The sequence below is a fragment of the Rhinichthys klamathensis genome, unplaced genomic scaffold (genome assembly GCF_029890125.1).
Source record: "Rhinichthys klamathensis goyatoka isolate OS25496 unplaced genomic scaffold, OSU_Roscu_1.1 h1tg000216l_1, whole genome shotgun sequence".
Lineage (NCBI taxonomy): Eukaryota > Metazoa > Chordata > Actinopteri > Cypriniformes > Leuciscidae > Rhinichthys > Rhinichthys klamathensis.
In genome coordinates, this window is record NW_026606741.1 from 630,450 (window position 1) to 647,811 (window position 17,362).

Sequence of the window (17,362 nt, forward strand, 5' to 3'; positions counted from 1 at the left end):
AGACGTGAAAGTTACAGGTCGAGCGCCACTAGTGGCCAAAAGTTCCGCAGTGTGCCTTTAAGCAATATTTACCTTGAGTTTTCTTCACCAAGTTGGTGAAGAAATTCAAATCTCCTCCATGTCAGACATGTGCTGTGATGTCATTGTTCATCTCCATAGAAACTACCCAAACAATCTTTCAAAAAAAAAACTTTTAAAAGGGACATTACAGCGTTGTGGTGGAAATGACGGCAATACTGTGGGACAAGTACATTTTGTATATAAAATCACATTTATAGTTGTCTGACCTCGAATACCACAATTATGTTTTGATTATTTTACTGATACTTTATTCAGTCATATTTAAAAAAGAATAGATAAATAATTTTTTACACTTCATTATTGAAGATCAGAATTCTGGGTGTGGGACAAGCACAAAACAGCAATATTTGCATCTATAATGATGTTTAAAAAGGTGAAAAAATCATCGTAGACTTCCGGTAAAAAGTTCCTAAAGTACTTTCGTTGTAAAGTTAACTATGAAAGTGCGAATTTTTCAAAATTAAATGTTTTTTGTAAAATATGATCAAAGGACATGAAAGTGCCCATAGTCTAAGAATTGCCCTTATACATTAATTTCTATATTATGCTGACATTTTTTTTGTTGTTGTTTTTTACAGGTTACAGTTTCTTCAAATTGTGGTTGATATCTGAGAAATCTCAGAATGAGTTATAATGAAGAAAGATCATAATTTTTGTGGGATTGTTTTTTAAATCAGTAATTTATGTTTCTTCTCTTGTTTCAGAGTGATCACAGCCCTTTCAAAATAATTCAGCAATAAATGCTGGGAATATTCTCATCATCAAGGCTAGAAGTGCATCTGAACACGCAGGAGACACTCCAGGTGTATCTGTGTGCCGTACTAGAGTAAAGATTGAGTTTATTAAAGAGGAGATTGAAGACATGAGGGATCCTCCTGAACCATCCAGAATAAAACATGAAGATACTGAGGAACAAATAGGTTGGTGTCCATTCTTGATTCTTCATTGTTGACTGCTATTAAAGACATGTACCCCTATTTTTCAATGCGGAAGTAAGCTAATTTCTGTGAATTGACTAGAAGAATAACAAAGTGCAATAAACGGTAAAACTATTTGCGCAACAAACCACTGTTTAAAATTATGACAATACATAATATAAGAAACACCAGTTTACAATATAAAGCAGCATAACAAGTAGGGCTGGGTATTGTTAGGAATTTCACAATTCGATTCGATTTCGATTCTTGAGGCTTCGATTCGATAAAATTTCGATTCGATAAAATTTCGATTCGATATTGATTTATAAGCTTCAATATCGATTCAATAATAAGTAAATACACAAGTAATTAAGTACCTGGGTATATTTTTGAATAATGTGTGCAGTATTACCAATGTTTAAGAACAAATTGACCCCAGCATGTTTCCTGTCATGGTTTATTTAGCAGAACAAACTGTACAATATTGTACATGTGTTGAATACAAACCACAACTGTAAACAAACAGGTGCTTTATTAACACCTATAAAGTGCATGTAACTGTAAGTAGTAGAAAGTATATTTTTTCTTCCTATTCGCCTTATTTTTAACGGAAATACGGACGCAGCCAGTTGAAGGTTTTTTTGTGCGAGACTTCCGGTCAGGCACTTCCGGTAACTGTGTAGTAACTCACTTTTCACTGTAGCGGCGGTAAATCGAACAAGTCTCCATAAACTAACGTTAATTAACTCGTCGTTATGGCTTTGAGGAAAACCGGGATTGTTTGTGCAGTTAGAGGTTGTCATAATAACTGGTACAAAAGAAAGATTTACTTGGAGCAGGAGTGTTTTGATCATCGATCGCGTACGAGAGCTTAATGTGGATGCGATGCGCCCTACGATCTTCACCCCCCGCCGAAGAATGAGGAATCTCTTCGCCTGTGGTTAAAAGCTTTAAATTTGAAGAAACCACCGAAGCGACCGTATGTTTGTTCTTTTCATTTCGTGGACACAAGACCCACAGAAGACCACCCGATACCAGAAAAGTGGCTGGGCTACGAAGTCCCAATAAAAACACCAAGGAGACGTGTCCAGAGGTTAGCAGACACAGGTAATGTTAACTCTTGTTAGTTCTCAGTTTGTGTCCCTCTTGACAGTTAATATCTTTCACATAAAGCCAACTGTCTTTTAAGTTTGTTCTCTCTGTATATTTATCCATTGTGCATCAATTAAAAGAATTTACATAGAGGACAAAAATGTCCGTGTCAAAAAACTGTCATAAACTTTTAAGATTGGGAGCACAGACTTAAGTTTGGTATCATTTTAAAGAAGACCCGTGGCAGATAATTGCTGAAGTAAAAAAAATAATAAGTACATAGGTTTAAGTTTATGAAAATTATATATGAACATTATTTTATATAAAATATATATATTTTATGAAACGAGTTGAACTCTAAAACGGCTAGAAAATCAAAGCCATATATCTAAAAAAAATGAGCTTTCGGTAAGATTTTGATTGGGTGCAGTATCAGATGTTCTCCGGTGGGTGCCAGCAAAATTCCACTAGTGCACACAGTGATTGGATTTGTTAGTAGTTGAATTTCTCTCTCTCAATATTACAAACACACACGCACATATTATTTTTTTGTAACACACATACTAACCACACTCTGACATCCATACCAACACACCCGCACAAATATTGTTGCATAATTTACCCAATTGGCTCTATAATATACACTGTTAGCAATTGATGTAATTTTTACAATAGATTTTACGCCTATCACCAGACCACTTTTGTTTCTGACTTTCTTTGCACTTTTGTTTCTGACTTTCTTTGACTTTTATGTGCAATTCACATAAGAAGTCTAGAGTCAAATTGCCCAACTAAAGGCAACACTGTTCACCATGATGGTGCCAAAAATTTTACAATGGTAAATTTTTACCATTGTTGTGTCTTTAATTGGCTAATACGGAACTTAGTAAATATACAGTAAATTGTAATAAATTACAGCATTTTACTGTAATAATGCTACTAAAATCACAGTAGCGCTGCTGTATAAATACAGTACTTTATTGCGATACATCCGCGATATTAATGCGATATGGCTCAGCTTGTCAGTTAACTACGGCTCTTTGTAGTAAATGCCGCTCCATCTGAAAGCAGGTGAAGGCGATTTACTACTAATCAAGGAACCGGCTTTACTGACGAGATGCGCATAACAATATCGTGCGATATATCGCCCAGCCCTATATGCAATATGATTATTTGAATGAGCACTAATACAGGTGTTTCTCTATTAGCTTGCTGTTAAGGTAGTTGTAAGTAGTCTAGGCATGTTTTATGTGTTTTGCTAAACTGGGCTAATGTGGTCTTATGTTTGGCAGATGACAGCCACTGTGATGAGGAGGCTGACCAGACCATTCCACAGTCAGAGTCACCTCTGCATAAAGATGCTGACACTCAGTGGGAGGTGCAGGCACTGATGGATCACCCCTACACATTAGGAGGAAAGATGAAGGATGTATGCGACAGAGAAACACAATGTGGTGGAGAAGTACCCCTTGCCCATGCCATCCTGAAGAATGACACTAGCTGTGTGTTGTACACAGGCCTTTCTCTCAATGTATTTTTTGATCATGTTAAATATCTGGAACAGTTCTATAAAGCAAACTTTAAGATGCACGAAATGGATCAAATATTGATGACCATGATGAAACTCAAGTTGAATCTACTCCAGGGTGATCTTGCAGAACGCTTTGCTGTGTCCCAGGGGTTAGTGAGCAGGATCCTCTCCTACTGGATAGACACAATGGAGGAGCACATGAGAATCTACATTCCTTGGCCGCCACGGGAGACAATCCGGAGCACAATGCCTCAGTGCTTCAGGGAGAAGTTCCCCAACACCACCTGCATCATTGACTGCACTGAGACCAACCTGCAGAAACCACACAACCTTGACTCCAGAGGCGAGTCCTACAGCCATTATTATTCCAGCAATACTATAAAGTATTTAGTTGCTATTGCCCCGTGTGGGCTTGTTATGTTCATTTCTCCTGCTTATGGAGGCAGGTGTAGTGACAAGTTCATCACTCAGGAGTCTGGCTTCCTGGAGTATCTTCGTCCCGGTGATGAAGTGATGGCAGACAGAGGCTTTACCATCAGAGATCTGCTGTTTGAGAGAAGGGTTAACCTTGTTCTACCAGCGTTCACTCATAAAGGAGGGCAGTTGTCTGATGAGGATGTAACTGCCACAAGGAGGATTGCAAATGTGCGCATTCATGTGGAAAGAGTTATCAGGAGGCTCAAAGTGTTCAAAATAATCTCCCAGACTGTACCCATCAACTTGGCACACAAAATGGACAAAATCCTCAGAATCTGTGCGGCCCTTGTAAACATGCAGGGGGGAATCATCCACGAGGATGCTGATTGAGCATGGACGTATATTATCCATAATATTTGTAAATAATTATTTGACAGCCTGCAGTGCCTTGATTGTACTATAATTTTCACATATGATTTGTCTTTAACATTCTATTTTTCAGATATCTCTATTCTGCACTGCTGATTAGTTATTTTATAGTAAATTGTAAAATGGAATTATGATATACAAGAATGTGTTTTGGATCTCAGGTTTTATAATAAATAGTTTGTGTTTGACACCTTGATGTTTTCAATTTTCTAATGACTTTTCACCTATTGTATAATATCAACTTATTTTTAGACTATTTAATTGATTACAGATACAAAAACATGATATTTAACTTGTCCAACTAAAATGTGTATTATTACAATTTTCTATCTTTATTAATTTGAATTGCTAATGTAATTTGTTTTATTTAGTCATATTTTGATCGAGTGGATGATGTCCTAACCACATGTAAATAACTAAAGAAGAAGACAAGGAGGCAAGAAGTTACAGTATTTCACTAATGGAATTTATTAACTCATGTCATTTGTTTACATTGAATGTATTTACAATTATTCATTTTTAAAATGGTAAAATAACACTACATTTAAACATTTCACTTATGGCATTATTTGTAGGCCATGTATTATACATATTAATTATAATCTCAATTACTATTAAAATGGTAAAACATCACCATCATGTGTAAAACTGAGCACTAGCTATAAAAAGAAAGACACCAAGGAACTAGGCTAACAAAGGGACACCGTAACAATTATTAACAGTTAGGTATTAACACAGACAAAGGAAAGCTGATGTCTGGTATGCCCATACAGCAGGTTAAAGGGATACTCCACTTTTTTTGGAAATAGGTTAATTTTACAACTCCCCCAGAGTTAAACAGTTGAGTTTTACCATTTTCAAATCTATTCAGCTGATGTTTAGAAGAATATCAGTAACCAGACAATTTCTGGTGCCATTGACTTCCATAGTATATATTTTTTCCTACTATGAAAGTCAATGGGACCAGAAAGTGTCTGGTTACTGATATTCTTCTAAATATCAGAAAATCGGCTGAATGGATTCGAAAATGGTAAAACTCAACAGTTTAACTCTGGGGGAGTTGTAAAATGAGCCTATTTCCAAAAAAAGTGGAGTATCCCTTTAAAGACTAGAACCTGAGCCTATTTACACATATGTACATATTTATGGCACAGTATGAGTCTGCCTGACAGAAACTCATCTACAATCCTTGGCAGCATGTGAGTAAAATAGAAGGACTTGAGTTTAGGTATAACTAGTGAACAATACTCCGAATCAAATGGCACATCAATGACAACTTTCTCAGATGGAGCCCAGACAAGCAGCTTGCATCTCTCTAGTCTTGTACAAAACATACCCAGTTGGACTTGAAGGTAGTAACCACGGGATCCATTTGGTTGCAGCTGTGGAACCCCGGCCACCATCTTCACATCTGTGAGCTTGCTGGAAAAAACTTCAGCCAAAGATGCACAGTTCTTGGCCAAAACAGGACATTTAATCTCCAGCAGCTCTGTGGAGTTAACCACGCCATCTGGGCTTGCAGAAAGCCATGGTTCTGTGATACTAACTACAGTGCCTCTCTTCTCAACTAGAAACCCAACGCTCTCCATCCATGCGTAGGCCACCTCCTCATTCTCCTGGCCATACCTGGTTGCAGTGTTCCCATGGAACCTAGGAAACAGGTGCTCTCTAAGAAAATTATCTGGCTTAGTAGATGCACGCACAGGGACCTTTTTTGCAGAGCTAGCAGTTACTCTTAATTTACATGCATCAAACCACAAGTGGGAGGCGCTCTGCATTTTAGTGAACTCCTCCAAACTGGCACATTTATCTCCATCTAATTTTATGTACATATCATAAAATGACATGCATTTCTGGCACTGTATATCTGTGCCATGCTCACTATGAGGCAGCTGGAGCTGTGTGGGAGCTGCTGGAGTTTGATCTGGTTCAGCAGAGATGCATTTGTGCAGAAGGCTGCCCACTGGAACACTGGCGACTTCTAAGCTCTTCTTCAGTGCTTCATGTGAGCTGTAGGCAGGGGTTGGTGGTAGAGAGGGAGAGATGGGCAGGATGTTTTCAGAGACATCAGAACCTTCTTTGTGGTGCCTGAAACATATGTTGCTTAACCTTTTGGGGACTAAATTGCGCTGTGTCCCTGAGTTCCAGTGGCGCTGCTCATCTGTGCAGGACAATCCAGTCAGACCTTTGGACACTGCAAACTGCACCTTTAACAAAGTTTAAATAGAACAGTTACATATTTTTAACATATTACAGTATTAATGTCAAAAAACGTATATAGAAAATATGGACAGTTTATGGTGACAACTATAAACTGTCCATATTTTTCAACTTACCTTGATGATGCATTTACCCAAATTGCCATTTGAGATTAAACTGATATGAATTAGAATTGGTATACTTACCTACACAGAAAGGAGGTGGTTCACCAAAATGTGGTGTGCTGACAGAATATTACCTTTACCCAAACTTGAACGACCTTACCTTAACCCAAGCAGCATCAATGAACAAGAGATTAGACTTTTACTTATCTGGAAAAGGTGCACAATCTGTAGATTAAAAAATAAAAATGTTAGTCATATACTAAATTTTATTTCCCAAATACCTTAGAAGCCAAAGTTTCCATACGCTCTTCTATCTGATACCCAAACAGTACAAATAAAATAGAAACGTTTATTTCTATCTTATTTGTACTGTTTATCAGATGCTTCAAGTTCAATGTAAATCTAGCTTAAAATTGAATGTGACAAACTTGCATCAAGAGCTCTGTGAGTACACATCAGATTGGTACAATGTGTCAAGCTTCAAGCCTACACATTATGAGGTAGGCATCAGTTAACATTTAGATATCAAATTGTAATGTTAGTTAAATCCCAAATATTTAGCACTGCTCTCTATGTAAAATATATGACTAGCAATCTAATCACAACAAGGCAACAACTAGCGTGTTATGGCACTGAACTATATAGTCTGTATATAAAACAGACAACTGAACAGACAATTCATTACATTAGCATACCTTCCATAAGATCGCCGCTGCGTGACTGCAGGACTTCCCCTGACCCGCGACACATGAACATCCGGCCGTCTCAATAGTGCCGGTTGAGGTAGTCAGGATCCATGCAGAGTGAACGTCAAACTTGCTTTGGCTTGGTTGGACATCAGCCTTCATGAATACCAGGTCATCGATGTTGTTATTGATAAACACCTTGCCAACTTTTCCACTGTGGAGGTACTGATACGCCTCTGTACTTTTGTAATTGCGCATTGTAGACCCATCCGCACCAAGTGACAACACAAAATAATTAAATATGTCCTCGTACGTTATATGAGGCCACTTCTTCATGTCATCCTCCCACTCGTGAATCGTTTGAGGGTGTGGCACTGACCTGCCATTTCGATTGCTTAGCGATTTTTGGAAATGTTCCCACGACATAGTTCACCAACTTAGTTCAGCTAACGTTAGTTAGCCCAGGGAAGCGAAGAAACGGAAGTGCCGCACAAAAACCGGAAGTTGGACCTATAGTTACTTCCGCGTTCGAAAATAAGGCGAATACATTCAAGTTATAAAAGAAATGTAAACAGAAGCACAAAATGTGCATACTCATAAAACAAAGTGCAACCATAGATATTATAACATTACAAAGTGCTATTTTGTCAACAGAATAAATAACACTGAACAGCTGATCAGAGAACCTTTGTCTTATTTACTGTGACTATATGTAGGATACATTACAGACATTTCCATCATATAACTCATAACATTTTAGTACAATATATATAACATATTAATTCTAAAGCATTTGTTATCAAACTAATGCACATGCAGGTTTTTGTTAAAAAAAAAACAAGTGGTCTACATGCTCAGGCGTCAGTGCACTTCTCTGGGCTGTGACAATGTCACCAGCTGTTGAGAAAACTCTCTCAGCTGGTACACTACTACCAGGAATACAGAGGTATCGCTTAGCTTGGCATGACAAAAGAGGGAATTCCACCTCATGTTCCTTCCACCAGCTGAGTGGATTAGTGCTGAGTGGTACTGGTTTTACCTCTTTGTACTTCATCACCTCATCTACTGCATCATCTCTTGTTTTTATGGAGCCCAAGGAGATCTGCCAATGCACAAGAGTCTCTTTTCTTCTTGGATGGGGGTCCAGAGTCCTCAGCTGGTTCTGCTTCATTGGCCTCTGCATTTATTGGTCCACTCTGTTGAGAAAGCAAATGAATTGTATTGTAAGTAGTTATCACCCTTTTCAAAATAGTGTATATAACAATATAGTTAGGTTTAAATTCATAATTGCAGTGTATCATTAATAATAAATATACATAATGTTTTTATTCACACTATGCAGTGCTTACTGAACTTTTTTTCAGTTGCCAGTGTCTTAGTGTTATCAGTGAGTTGGGTGAAGACTTCCTCACGCTCATCATCAGTCAAAAAAGGCAGGGCCTTAAAGCGTGGGTCCAGGGCAGAAGCTAAGTATTGTTCCTTTAAGCCTGTGTACCTTAAATTAAATATAATACATTTCTATTACAAAAAAAATATAAAAATTATCATTATGAAATTAGTATCATACAAAACAACTGTCTTAGAATAAAGTGTCATAATGATAATAAATACCTTTTCTGGAGATCCTGATACACAGCAGATTTCATCTCCTTCACCATCACAGGATTGGTACATCGGTCACTAACTTGTGCTGTGGCAGGTCCAGCAGTTTCTGTTTTTTTACTATGGTGCTCCGGTGGAAAAATGCGGAGATCTGCCTCAGTCTGCCTAGAAGGCTTGATACTGCTGTAATGTTTTGTCTGAAGTTCCCTGATTTCACCACTAGATGGCATTATTTCTACCAAGTTTATGTTTCCTTAATTAATTGGTTGTCATACTCTCACCTGTGTTGAATTACACCTAATGATAAACCCTATTTAAGGCTTCACTGCATTTTGGTTCTTGTTCAGTCCTGATGTCAGCCAAAGTGTTGTCATTTCTAAGAACTTTTGGATTTGAGATGTTGCCTTCTGTTCTGCTCTGGGAAAGTATGTTTTTGTAACCCTTTTTGTGGACTTCTGATTTTTGCCTCTTTGGACTTATGTTTGAGAAGATATTTTTTCTGGCTGGATTACCCTTTGTGTTTTTTTCATCGGAAGTAAAGTGCCAAATATTAAACTCAGACTTTTTGACTGTCCTTTTGTCCTCTGCATTTGGGTTAAACCACCACCAGTAGTGAAGGGGTTAGTGTCAAGGACACACACACCGGAGACCCGAGTTCGATCCCCAGCTGGATCATAACAACTGCAGGCATCTTGAGAGCAGCCTGTGATGCCAAGTTTAGGACATGTGCAAAACAGCCAATGTGCAATGTCTCTGTCAGTCCAACTGCTCGTAGCATGTTAGCTGCGTTACCTGTTACAATTGCTGCCACTTTGTCATTCAAGCCTCATTCATTCATTGCCTCGGTGAGCAATTTAGCAATATTTTTCCCTGTGTGGCTTTCAAAGAGCGCTCTGGTCTGCAGGATGTTTGACACAAGGACCCAATCAGTTGAAATCATGCGTCATCAAAACAAAAAGCAGCATGTAGTCGACAAAGCATCGAGGAGGCGTCGTATGATCATTTAAACAAGTTTTATGACAAGTTCGGTAAGGGAAAAATCTTACATTTCTGTGCAAACTTTGCCCGCCGATAAAATAATTGCTGTCTGTGGTTGTATATGGGCTGTGGCAATAATAATAAAAAAAAAATAGCTGGCTTCATTTTTGGATCTGTGAACTGAACTTTCAAAATTGTGAAGTATGAACTATGAACTGAAATTTGTGAACTGAACTTTGAAGTAGTTCATGTAGAAAGTGAACTTTCCCAACACTGCGTATATGTATATTTATTCAAGTGCTCCATGGCTGCAACAGAACAAGCGGGCGCGGCAAGCACTTCCAGAAACCCGGTGGCCACTATGGACCAAAACTTGCGCGTTTGGAACCGATGAACGGAATCGAAAACAATTTTCTAAATGATTCCAATGGCCTTGTTATATTTTAAACGGTTCAAAGTTGGAACCGGTTCTCGATGCCCAACCCCATACAAGTTGTCGATTTAGATGATTTAACGAGTTTGCAAAATTCTTCCTCTCCTATAGCAACAAATGAATCAAATTTTTCCTCAGGGAGACTACAATGCACTCCCTGATGCGATACTGTAGTAGACGGTTGCATAATTATAATTTTGTCCCTGATATTATCGATCTTATAAGTGAAGAAGTTCATAAAGTCATTACTGCTGTGTTGCTTGGAAACTTCTGGGCTTGAAGCTTTCTTTTTCGTTTCGTTAGTCTTTTTCCACTGTTTCAAATAAATACCGATGATTATGTTTATTTTCTTCTAATAGGGTTGAAAAATAAGCAGATCTAGCAGCTTTTCAGGCCTCTCTGTATGCAAACCAGCTCACACATACACTCACAGGCGTCCTTAAAAGACGATCTATAAAACATTTCCCATTGAACACACAAATGTAATACGCAAATATAACATTAAAGGTGCCCTAGAATGTTTTTTTTTTATTTTTTTATAATGTTTCCTGGGTTACCCTTATAATGTTAGTATGTTTTTTAGATAAAAAATAATCATAATTTAGAAATAAATGGCATTTTTCCTAGCCTGCTTTTACCCTCTGATTTGAACACTCTGTTTGAAGGGGCGTGTCTGCTGTGGGATTCAGTGTAACCGCGGCCACTGCTGTGATTGGCTGACATGCTTGCATATGAAATAGCTACGCATTACATGTGAAACTCTCTCCCGAATACTTTTACTACTGCTATTATACGTTTTTACTATAACAGCTATCGAGATTAACGAATCGTGAGATGTTTTTGCTTTCTCTCTTTGCTTTCACCAATGCAAACACGATGATGTAAATACAGTAAGAGCTTCGTTGTGCAGTAACGTGCGTCATTGATTTCATAACGAGTTTGGCAAGTGTCCAGATAAACTCGCGCTGTGTGGAAAGATTGTTCTTTGATCGCTTTCTGTATATAATTTGTTCACAATTTAAATACGATTATTTTCATCCTACTAAAAGAAACGATGTGAAGCTGATATTTTAGTCACTGGCTTGACTTACTGATGCATAAACAGTATTGAACGATTTTGAGAGAAAGATTACCTGTCTGAACTCGAACAATTACACATCAGAAAGTGTTGCTTGGTAGCTCGATCCGAGGCCAGCTCTGTATTGGCCCAAGTTGAGGAAACAGTCGTCTGTGAAATGTTTGGAAATTTCCAGAGAAAATAAAATTAACCCATTGTTTCTTCAGAGGCTCAGGTGAAGGAACTAAAAAATACTTTTGTGTTCATGTGTACATCCACACTGAGCAACTGCCATGCTTCGGCTGCGCAGTTCCGCCTGGCATTGAGGGCTGGCATTATGCAAATATTTGGAGGCGCACAGGCCCGTCGGAACAGGACAGGCAAACCAAGCAATTGCTTGGGGCCCCGAGCTGGACTGGGGCCCCAAGACAACGACTGTTTAAGAATAAAATGCAACGACAAACTGTGAGCGCCCCTTTGATAGTCAATGCAGTAAAGTGCAATGACACTGTTATCGGAATCCCCCTCAAGGGGGCCCCCTCAGTAGTCGCTGACAGCAGCCAGCCATGCAACCACGCGATCTCTGCTACCGGCAAAATACAAACCTCCTCGGGAGTTATCATGAAGCGGAATTATGCTTCAGGAAGCCAGAAAAGAAAGGAAGAGAAGGTTAAGAAAAATACCAGATAGTGGTAAAGTAATAAATTACACTGCATAAAAATAGCTCTACTTGTCTTGTACAAATGGTGTATTTTGCAGCAGGTAACATTAGGCTAGCAAAAATATGTTTATGTTAGCTACCTGCCTGACGGTAAATGCTGCTTGTAACGAACAGTTAGTGCAAATTTTTTTTCGAAGGGACGGAATATGGTTAACGTTGCATACTGTAATATGTTTTTTAATGGTTTAAGGAGTTCCAGAATCACTGTTTATCGTATTTAATGACATGACATTGCTATAGCTAATAGGTTTTGATGAAAGTGGCATAGCATAACTATTCCACCGTGATAATCTATTTACCAATGGGGGTTAGGAAAACCACACAATAAATTCCGTGCATCAAACATTAGCTTGGGATGTTTTTAAGCATTGGTAGCAGGGATGTAGTGGAGGCTAAACGCACGTAAACGCCGTTTACGCACCTCCCAATATTCGGAAATAGCGTTTACCCACCTCCAAAGTGCGTTTATCCACCTCTAAATTGCGTTTATCCACCTCTAAATAGCTATAAATTAAGCTTATGTCGTTTTAGTTTCATATTGTTCATTATTAGTTTCATAGGTTGTTAAACTTAAGACGAACTCTTTCATATTGCGCTGCATTACTGTCAGTGTTGTTGACTATTACTGACGGTCGGTAAGGTTGCGCTGTTGACGCTCGCGCAGCCTCTCGAGCAGAAATCTACACAAATGAGCGCGCGCACACACTCAGTTAACAACATACTGCCTATAAAAATCTAAATGTGGAGTTTTATGTTAAGCAACCTCAATAATTTTTCCTGAACACCATCACGATTGAAAATGAGACATTGATTTCCTACAACAGTTCAATAAACAGTTAAAATTAATTCACTTACATTTTAGATGCAATATTGGCTGTTTTTTGTTCTGTTTCAGCAGCGAAAATAGTTCCAAACAAAAATCACAGCAGAACCACGGCGCATCTCACAGGAACACTCGCTGTTTTCATTACTGATTGATTCCGCATTTTGAACGAATCGATTGAGTCAAAGATTCAATGACCCATTCATAAACATCTGTCTCATTCTTGAATGAATCAGCCCTTTGAACAAATTGTTTGAATTTATTAATTAATGACTCACTCATTAAGACGGTCGCCTGCCGCCACCTACTGGCGGTTTAGTGTTATATTTAAAAGTAGATCATTCTTTCCAACGTTTCTTATTTGTAAATTTAAATCAAGTTCATAACATTATTTTATGCAATTGTAATTTTTCAGTGACGCCCTATATTTAAATCGGCATTTTACAATATGCCGATTTAAATATCAAAGCTGATTTTACACTGATGAGAATATTGTTTCAGAATAAATCAACAACAAAAAAAAAAATCCGGACGAGAAACTTTTTTACTCGGACAAGTGATCACTTCATTCGAATGACAGATTTACTTGTCCAAAGGACAAGCGTATGAAAAGGCTTAATTTCGAGCCCTGCCTATAGCAATGTCATCAGGATACACATACACCGGTAGGCAGTGGCCCACCTTACCGGGTGACCACCTCGTGGTCCACCAGAATTTATAGTTTACCCACCTCTTTTTTTACCACTACACCTCTGATTGGTAGTGAAAGCAGCATCCCTTCCCTTCTAATATCAAAATATGGAAATGCTAACATATCTTTAAGTTTTCTGTAACACTTTAAAATAACAATCATTAATAGATGGTAAATTGTTAGTTATTTAATATTTAGTTAATTGTCATTTAACTGTTAGCAAACAGACTTTTTACTTAATAAATAATTTGTAACCTTACCCATCTATAAACATTATTTAACCTGAAAAAGGCAGAGGAACATGATTTTTTCATAGCTTATGTCACTGTAATTTTTTATTTTTTTATGCACAGTATGCAACAGCAGTATTTGCACTGTAAACCTTTTTTATTCATATAAAGTGTGTGTAAGGGTGTGTGTGTGTGGGTTGGGGGGGGGCGCTTGGGGGGCCTCCATGTCCATTTTGCTTGGGGCCCCCAAATTCCTTCAAACGGCCCTGGAGGCGCATATATTAATGATCCCGACTATTGCGTCACAGTCGGTATTGTGTGGAGAACCGACCGTTTTTCAGGGGTGTTTTTCATAAACGTGAATTAAATGAGAACGCGAAAACAGTCCAGTTTGAGATTCACTCTATGTCATGTCCATGCACTGAACTCTTGTTATTTGACTATACCAAGGTAAATTCAATTTTGAATTATAGGTCACCTTTAAAAATAGCTCAAATTAAATATAATGCGTGTTTATTACAAATAACAACCTTGATATAAGTAAAAAATATAATAGGCTACATATGTAATATAGTAGTAGGCTACATAAATTTAGAAAAACACTCTCTATAGCTCTTTTTTTATAGCCAACTATAACGTGCTATCATATGGTCATGAAATGGCTTTCCTGAGGTAACTTAGGCTAAATGTTATGTGACATAATTGTTCTCCAGCTGTTTTATTGACCTCTTTTCGCGGTTGAAAAACACTGATTGATCGAGAAATATATTTCGGTAAGTTTTAGGCTGCTCTACTGTATCTTTCAACATTGTTCATTCGTGTTTATTTACTATTAGCTAGAGATGATCGGTTCACGTGCCGCTATAGGGATCTGTCATGTCACATTTACAAGCGCCAACGGTATTTATTGTTTGATTTTCGTAATAAAATTGACAGAATCTTAGAGCTGAGATTTTTTTAATATCACAATAACGTCTGTCTTGTCTGTTTCCGTGTCCTCTCTTTGGTGCGCGATTTTTCTGTGCGTGAGAAAATGGTTGTGTGACGTGAGAGCGCGTGAAAAGTTACAACACACACACACACGCACAAGCGCCCTTTCTCTCAGACACACTCACCGACTCACGCACACACTCCTGGATGCTTTGCATTGATGTGGTACTTTAGAGTTGACGAACTCCGTCAAACAATGATCCAAGCAGCGCGTTCTTGTCTCCCTCCTTCTTTTTACACGAATGGTGGCTACGGCTAGAACGGCTCCGCAAAGGTCAAAACGGAATGGATTAATCTGCGTTATTTTTTTAACGCGTTATTTCTTCTCAGATTAATTAATCGAAATTAACGCGTTATTTTGACAGCCCTAATATATATATATTATTGTTAGATACATACCAATCATAAGATCTGTGAGAAATAAGCAATTAATTTAGGAGTATATGACATAAATGCACTTAGATCATAATCTTGTACAGCAGTTGTCATTCACATTTTGACTTAACAAGAGAATGAACTCATCCTAACAACTTATTATGTTTTAATGTTTCAGACTCGATGGAAGTGAAAGAGCAAAGACAAGAACTGAAGTTAAAGGTGATGATGCTGTAGTTTGTTTCAGCCTGTTGACACCAATAAAACGATTTAATGTGCCAATTTACAGAAGATCTCAGACATCACCATAATGAATGAGCTGAAAACAGGGAACTTTTGGAGACAAAGAGGTTTTTCAGCTGCTCAGTTAAACATGATGGCCCTGTACTTTTTAATGCAGATTGGATAAAAACACAGTGATCACAGTTCACACCTGCAGTGAAGCCCCTCCCACAACAATTCACCAATAAATACTGGGAATATTCCCATCATCCTACAAGAGAAGCACAAACTCCAGGAGTAGCAGCTGAAATCTGTGTGACTGTTAAAGATGGAGTTTATTAAAGAGGAGATTGAAGACATGAGTGATCCAGAACCATCCAGAATAAAACATGAAGATACTGAGGAACAAATAGGTTGGTGTCCATTCTTGATTCTTCATTGTTGATGTTTTGGTAGATGTGAATTAGTAAGCAGTATATGGATGATAAATAATAGAAAAATACATCTAAATGATCATAACCTTGTATATAGCAGTTGTCAAACCTATTTTTACTATATTAACAATGAATGACCGAATAACAAGTGAAAGATCTAAACTCTGTTGTTTTCTGCTATTAAATAAGGATTCACTTGAACTGATTCTAACTGTATTTCTGTGTATTTTAGACCAGGTGAGAGTGAAAGAGCAAAGACAAGAACTGAATGAAGTGGAGGAGGAACATTGTAACTTTACAATTCAAAGAACAAAAGCCAAAAAGACGCACACCTGCACTCAGTGTGGGACGAGTTTCACACATAAAGGAAGCCTTAACACACACATGAGAATTCACACTGGAGAGAAACCGTATACATGCACTCAGTGTGGAAAGAGTTTTTCTCATGCACCAACTCTCAGTCATCATCTGCGCATTCACTCTGGAGAAAAGCCATTTAACTGTGATCAGTGTGGTAAAGATTTTATTTCATCAGCACATCTAAAACACCACCTGAAAGTTCATTCAGGTGAGAAGCCTTATGTGTGTTCTCTCTGTGGAAAGAGTTATTCAAGGCTGGACAGTTTTAAACTGCACCAGAAAACACACAATGAAGTGAGAGATCATGTGTGCTTTGACTGTGGGAAGAGCTTTACTACATCTCGTGATCTGAAACAGCACCAAAGAATTCATACTGGAGAAAAACCTTACAAGTGCTCTTATTGTGACAAGAGTTTCACTCAGGCTGGAAACCTGAAATCACACGAGCGAGTTCATACTGGAGAGAAGCCGTACGCCTGTACTCAGTGTGAGAGAAGTTTCACCCAATCAAGTCATCTAGTGACTCATATTAGAAAGCATTGTTCTGTGTCACAGTGAGCAAATGTTTTGTTAGATTCACATAAAGTAAATGTGTTGTTAGTTAACTAATAAACTAGTGTTGCCGTGAAATGCCACAAGATTTGTGTTTTATAAGTTGCACTGTAAAAAAAAAAAGTTAATTTACAGGTAACGCCCTGTATTTTTTTTTACAGAATTTTGTCGTTTTTTCATTATACAGTGAATACCTGTTAATTTACAGATTTTTGCTGTAATTTAAATTTACAAGTAATTGTTTGTATTTTGGTTTTACATCAATTTTACCGTTTTTTTAAGGAAATTGTCTGTATTTTTACAAGTTTATGTGTAATTTTACATTAAATATTCAGTAATATTTTACAGATTATTTCTGTGAAATTAGAAAACAAAGAAAAGAAGGTATAACTGCAGAAATATCAGCAGTCATTTAAC

The 17,362-nt window shown here is 37.8% G+C and overlaps 2 protein-coding genes across 2 annotated transcripts; both read left to right on the plus strand.

Annotated features, from left to right (window-relative positions):
• The first annotated feature begins 3,099 nt into the window (after window positions 1–3,099).
• LOC130097294 (uncharacterized) lies at window positions 3,100–4,806 on the plus strand. The gene is made up of 2 exons (XM_056264093.1): window positions 3,100–3,111; window positions 3,325–4,806. The coding sequence occupies exons 1-2, from the start codon at window positions 3,100–3,102 to the stop codon at window positions 4,426–4,428; spliced, it is 1,116 nt and encodes a 371-aa protein (XP_056120068.1). The 3' UTR covers window positions 4,429–4,806.
• An 11,356-nt stretch (window positions 4,807–16,162) lies between these two features.
• On the plus strand, window positions 16,163–17,033 carry LOC130097295 (gastrula zinc finger protein XlCGF7.1-like). Its single transcript, XM_056264094.1, has 2 exons — window positions 16,163–16,181; window positions 16,266–17,033. Exons 1-2 carry the CDS (start codon window positions 16,163–16,165, stop codon window positions 16,949–16,951), a joined length of 705 nt encoding a protein of 234 aa, XP_056120069.1. The 3' UTR covers window positions 16,952–17,033.
• Window positions 17,034–17,362: the final 329 nt, after the last annotated feature.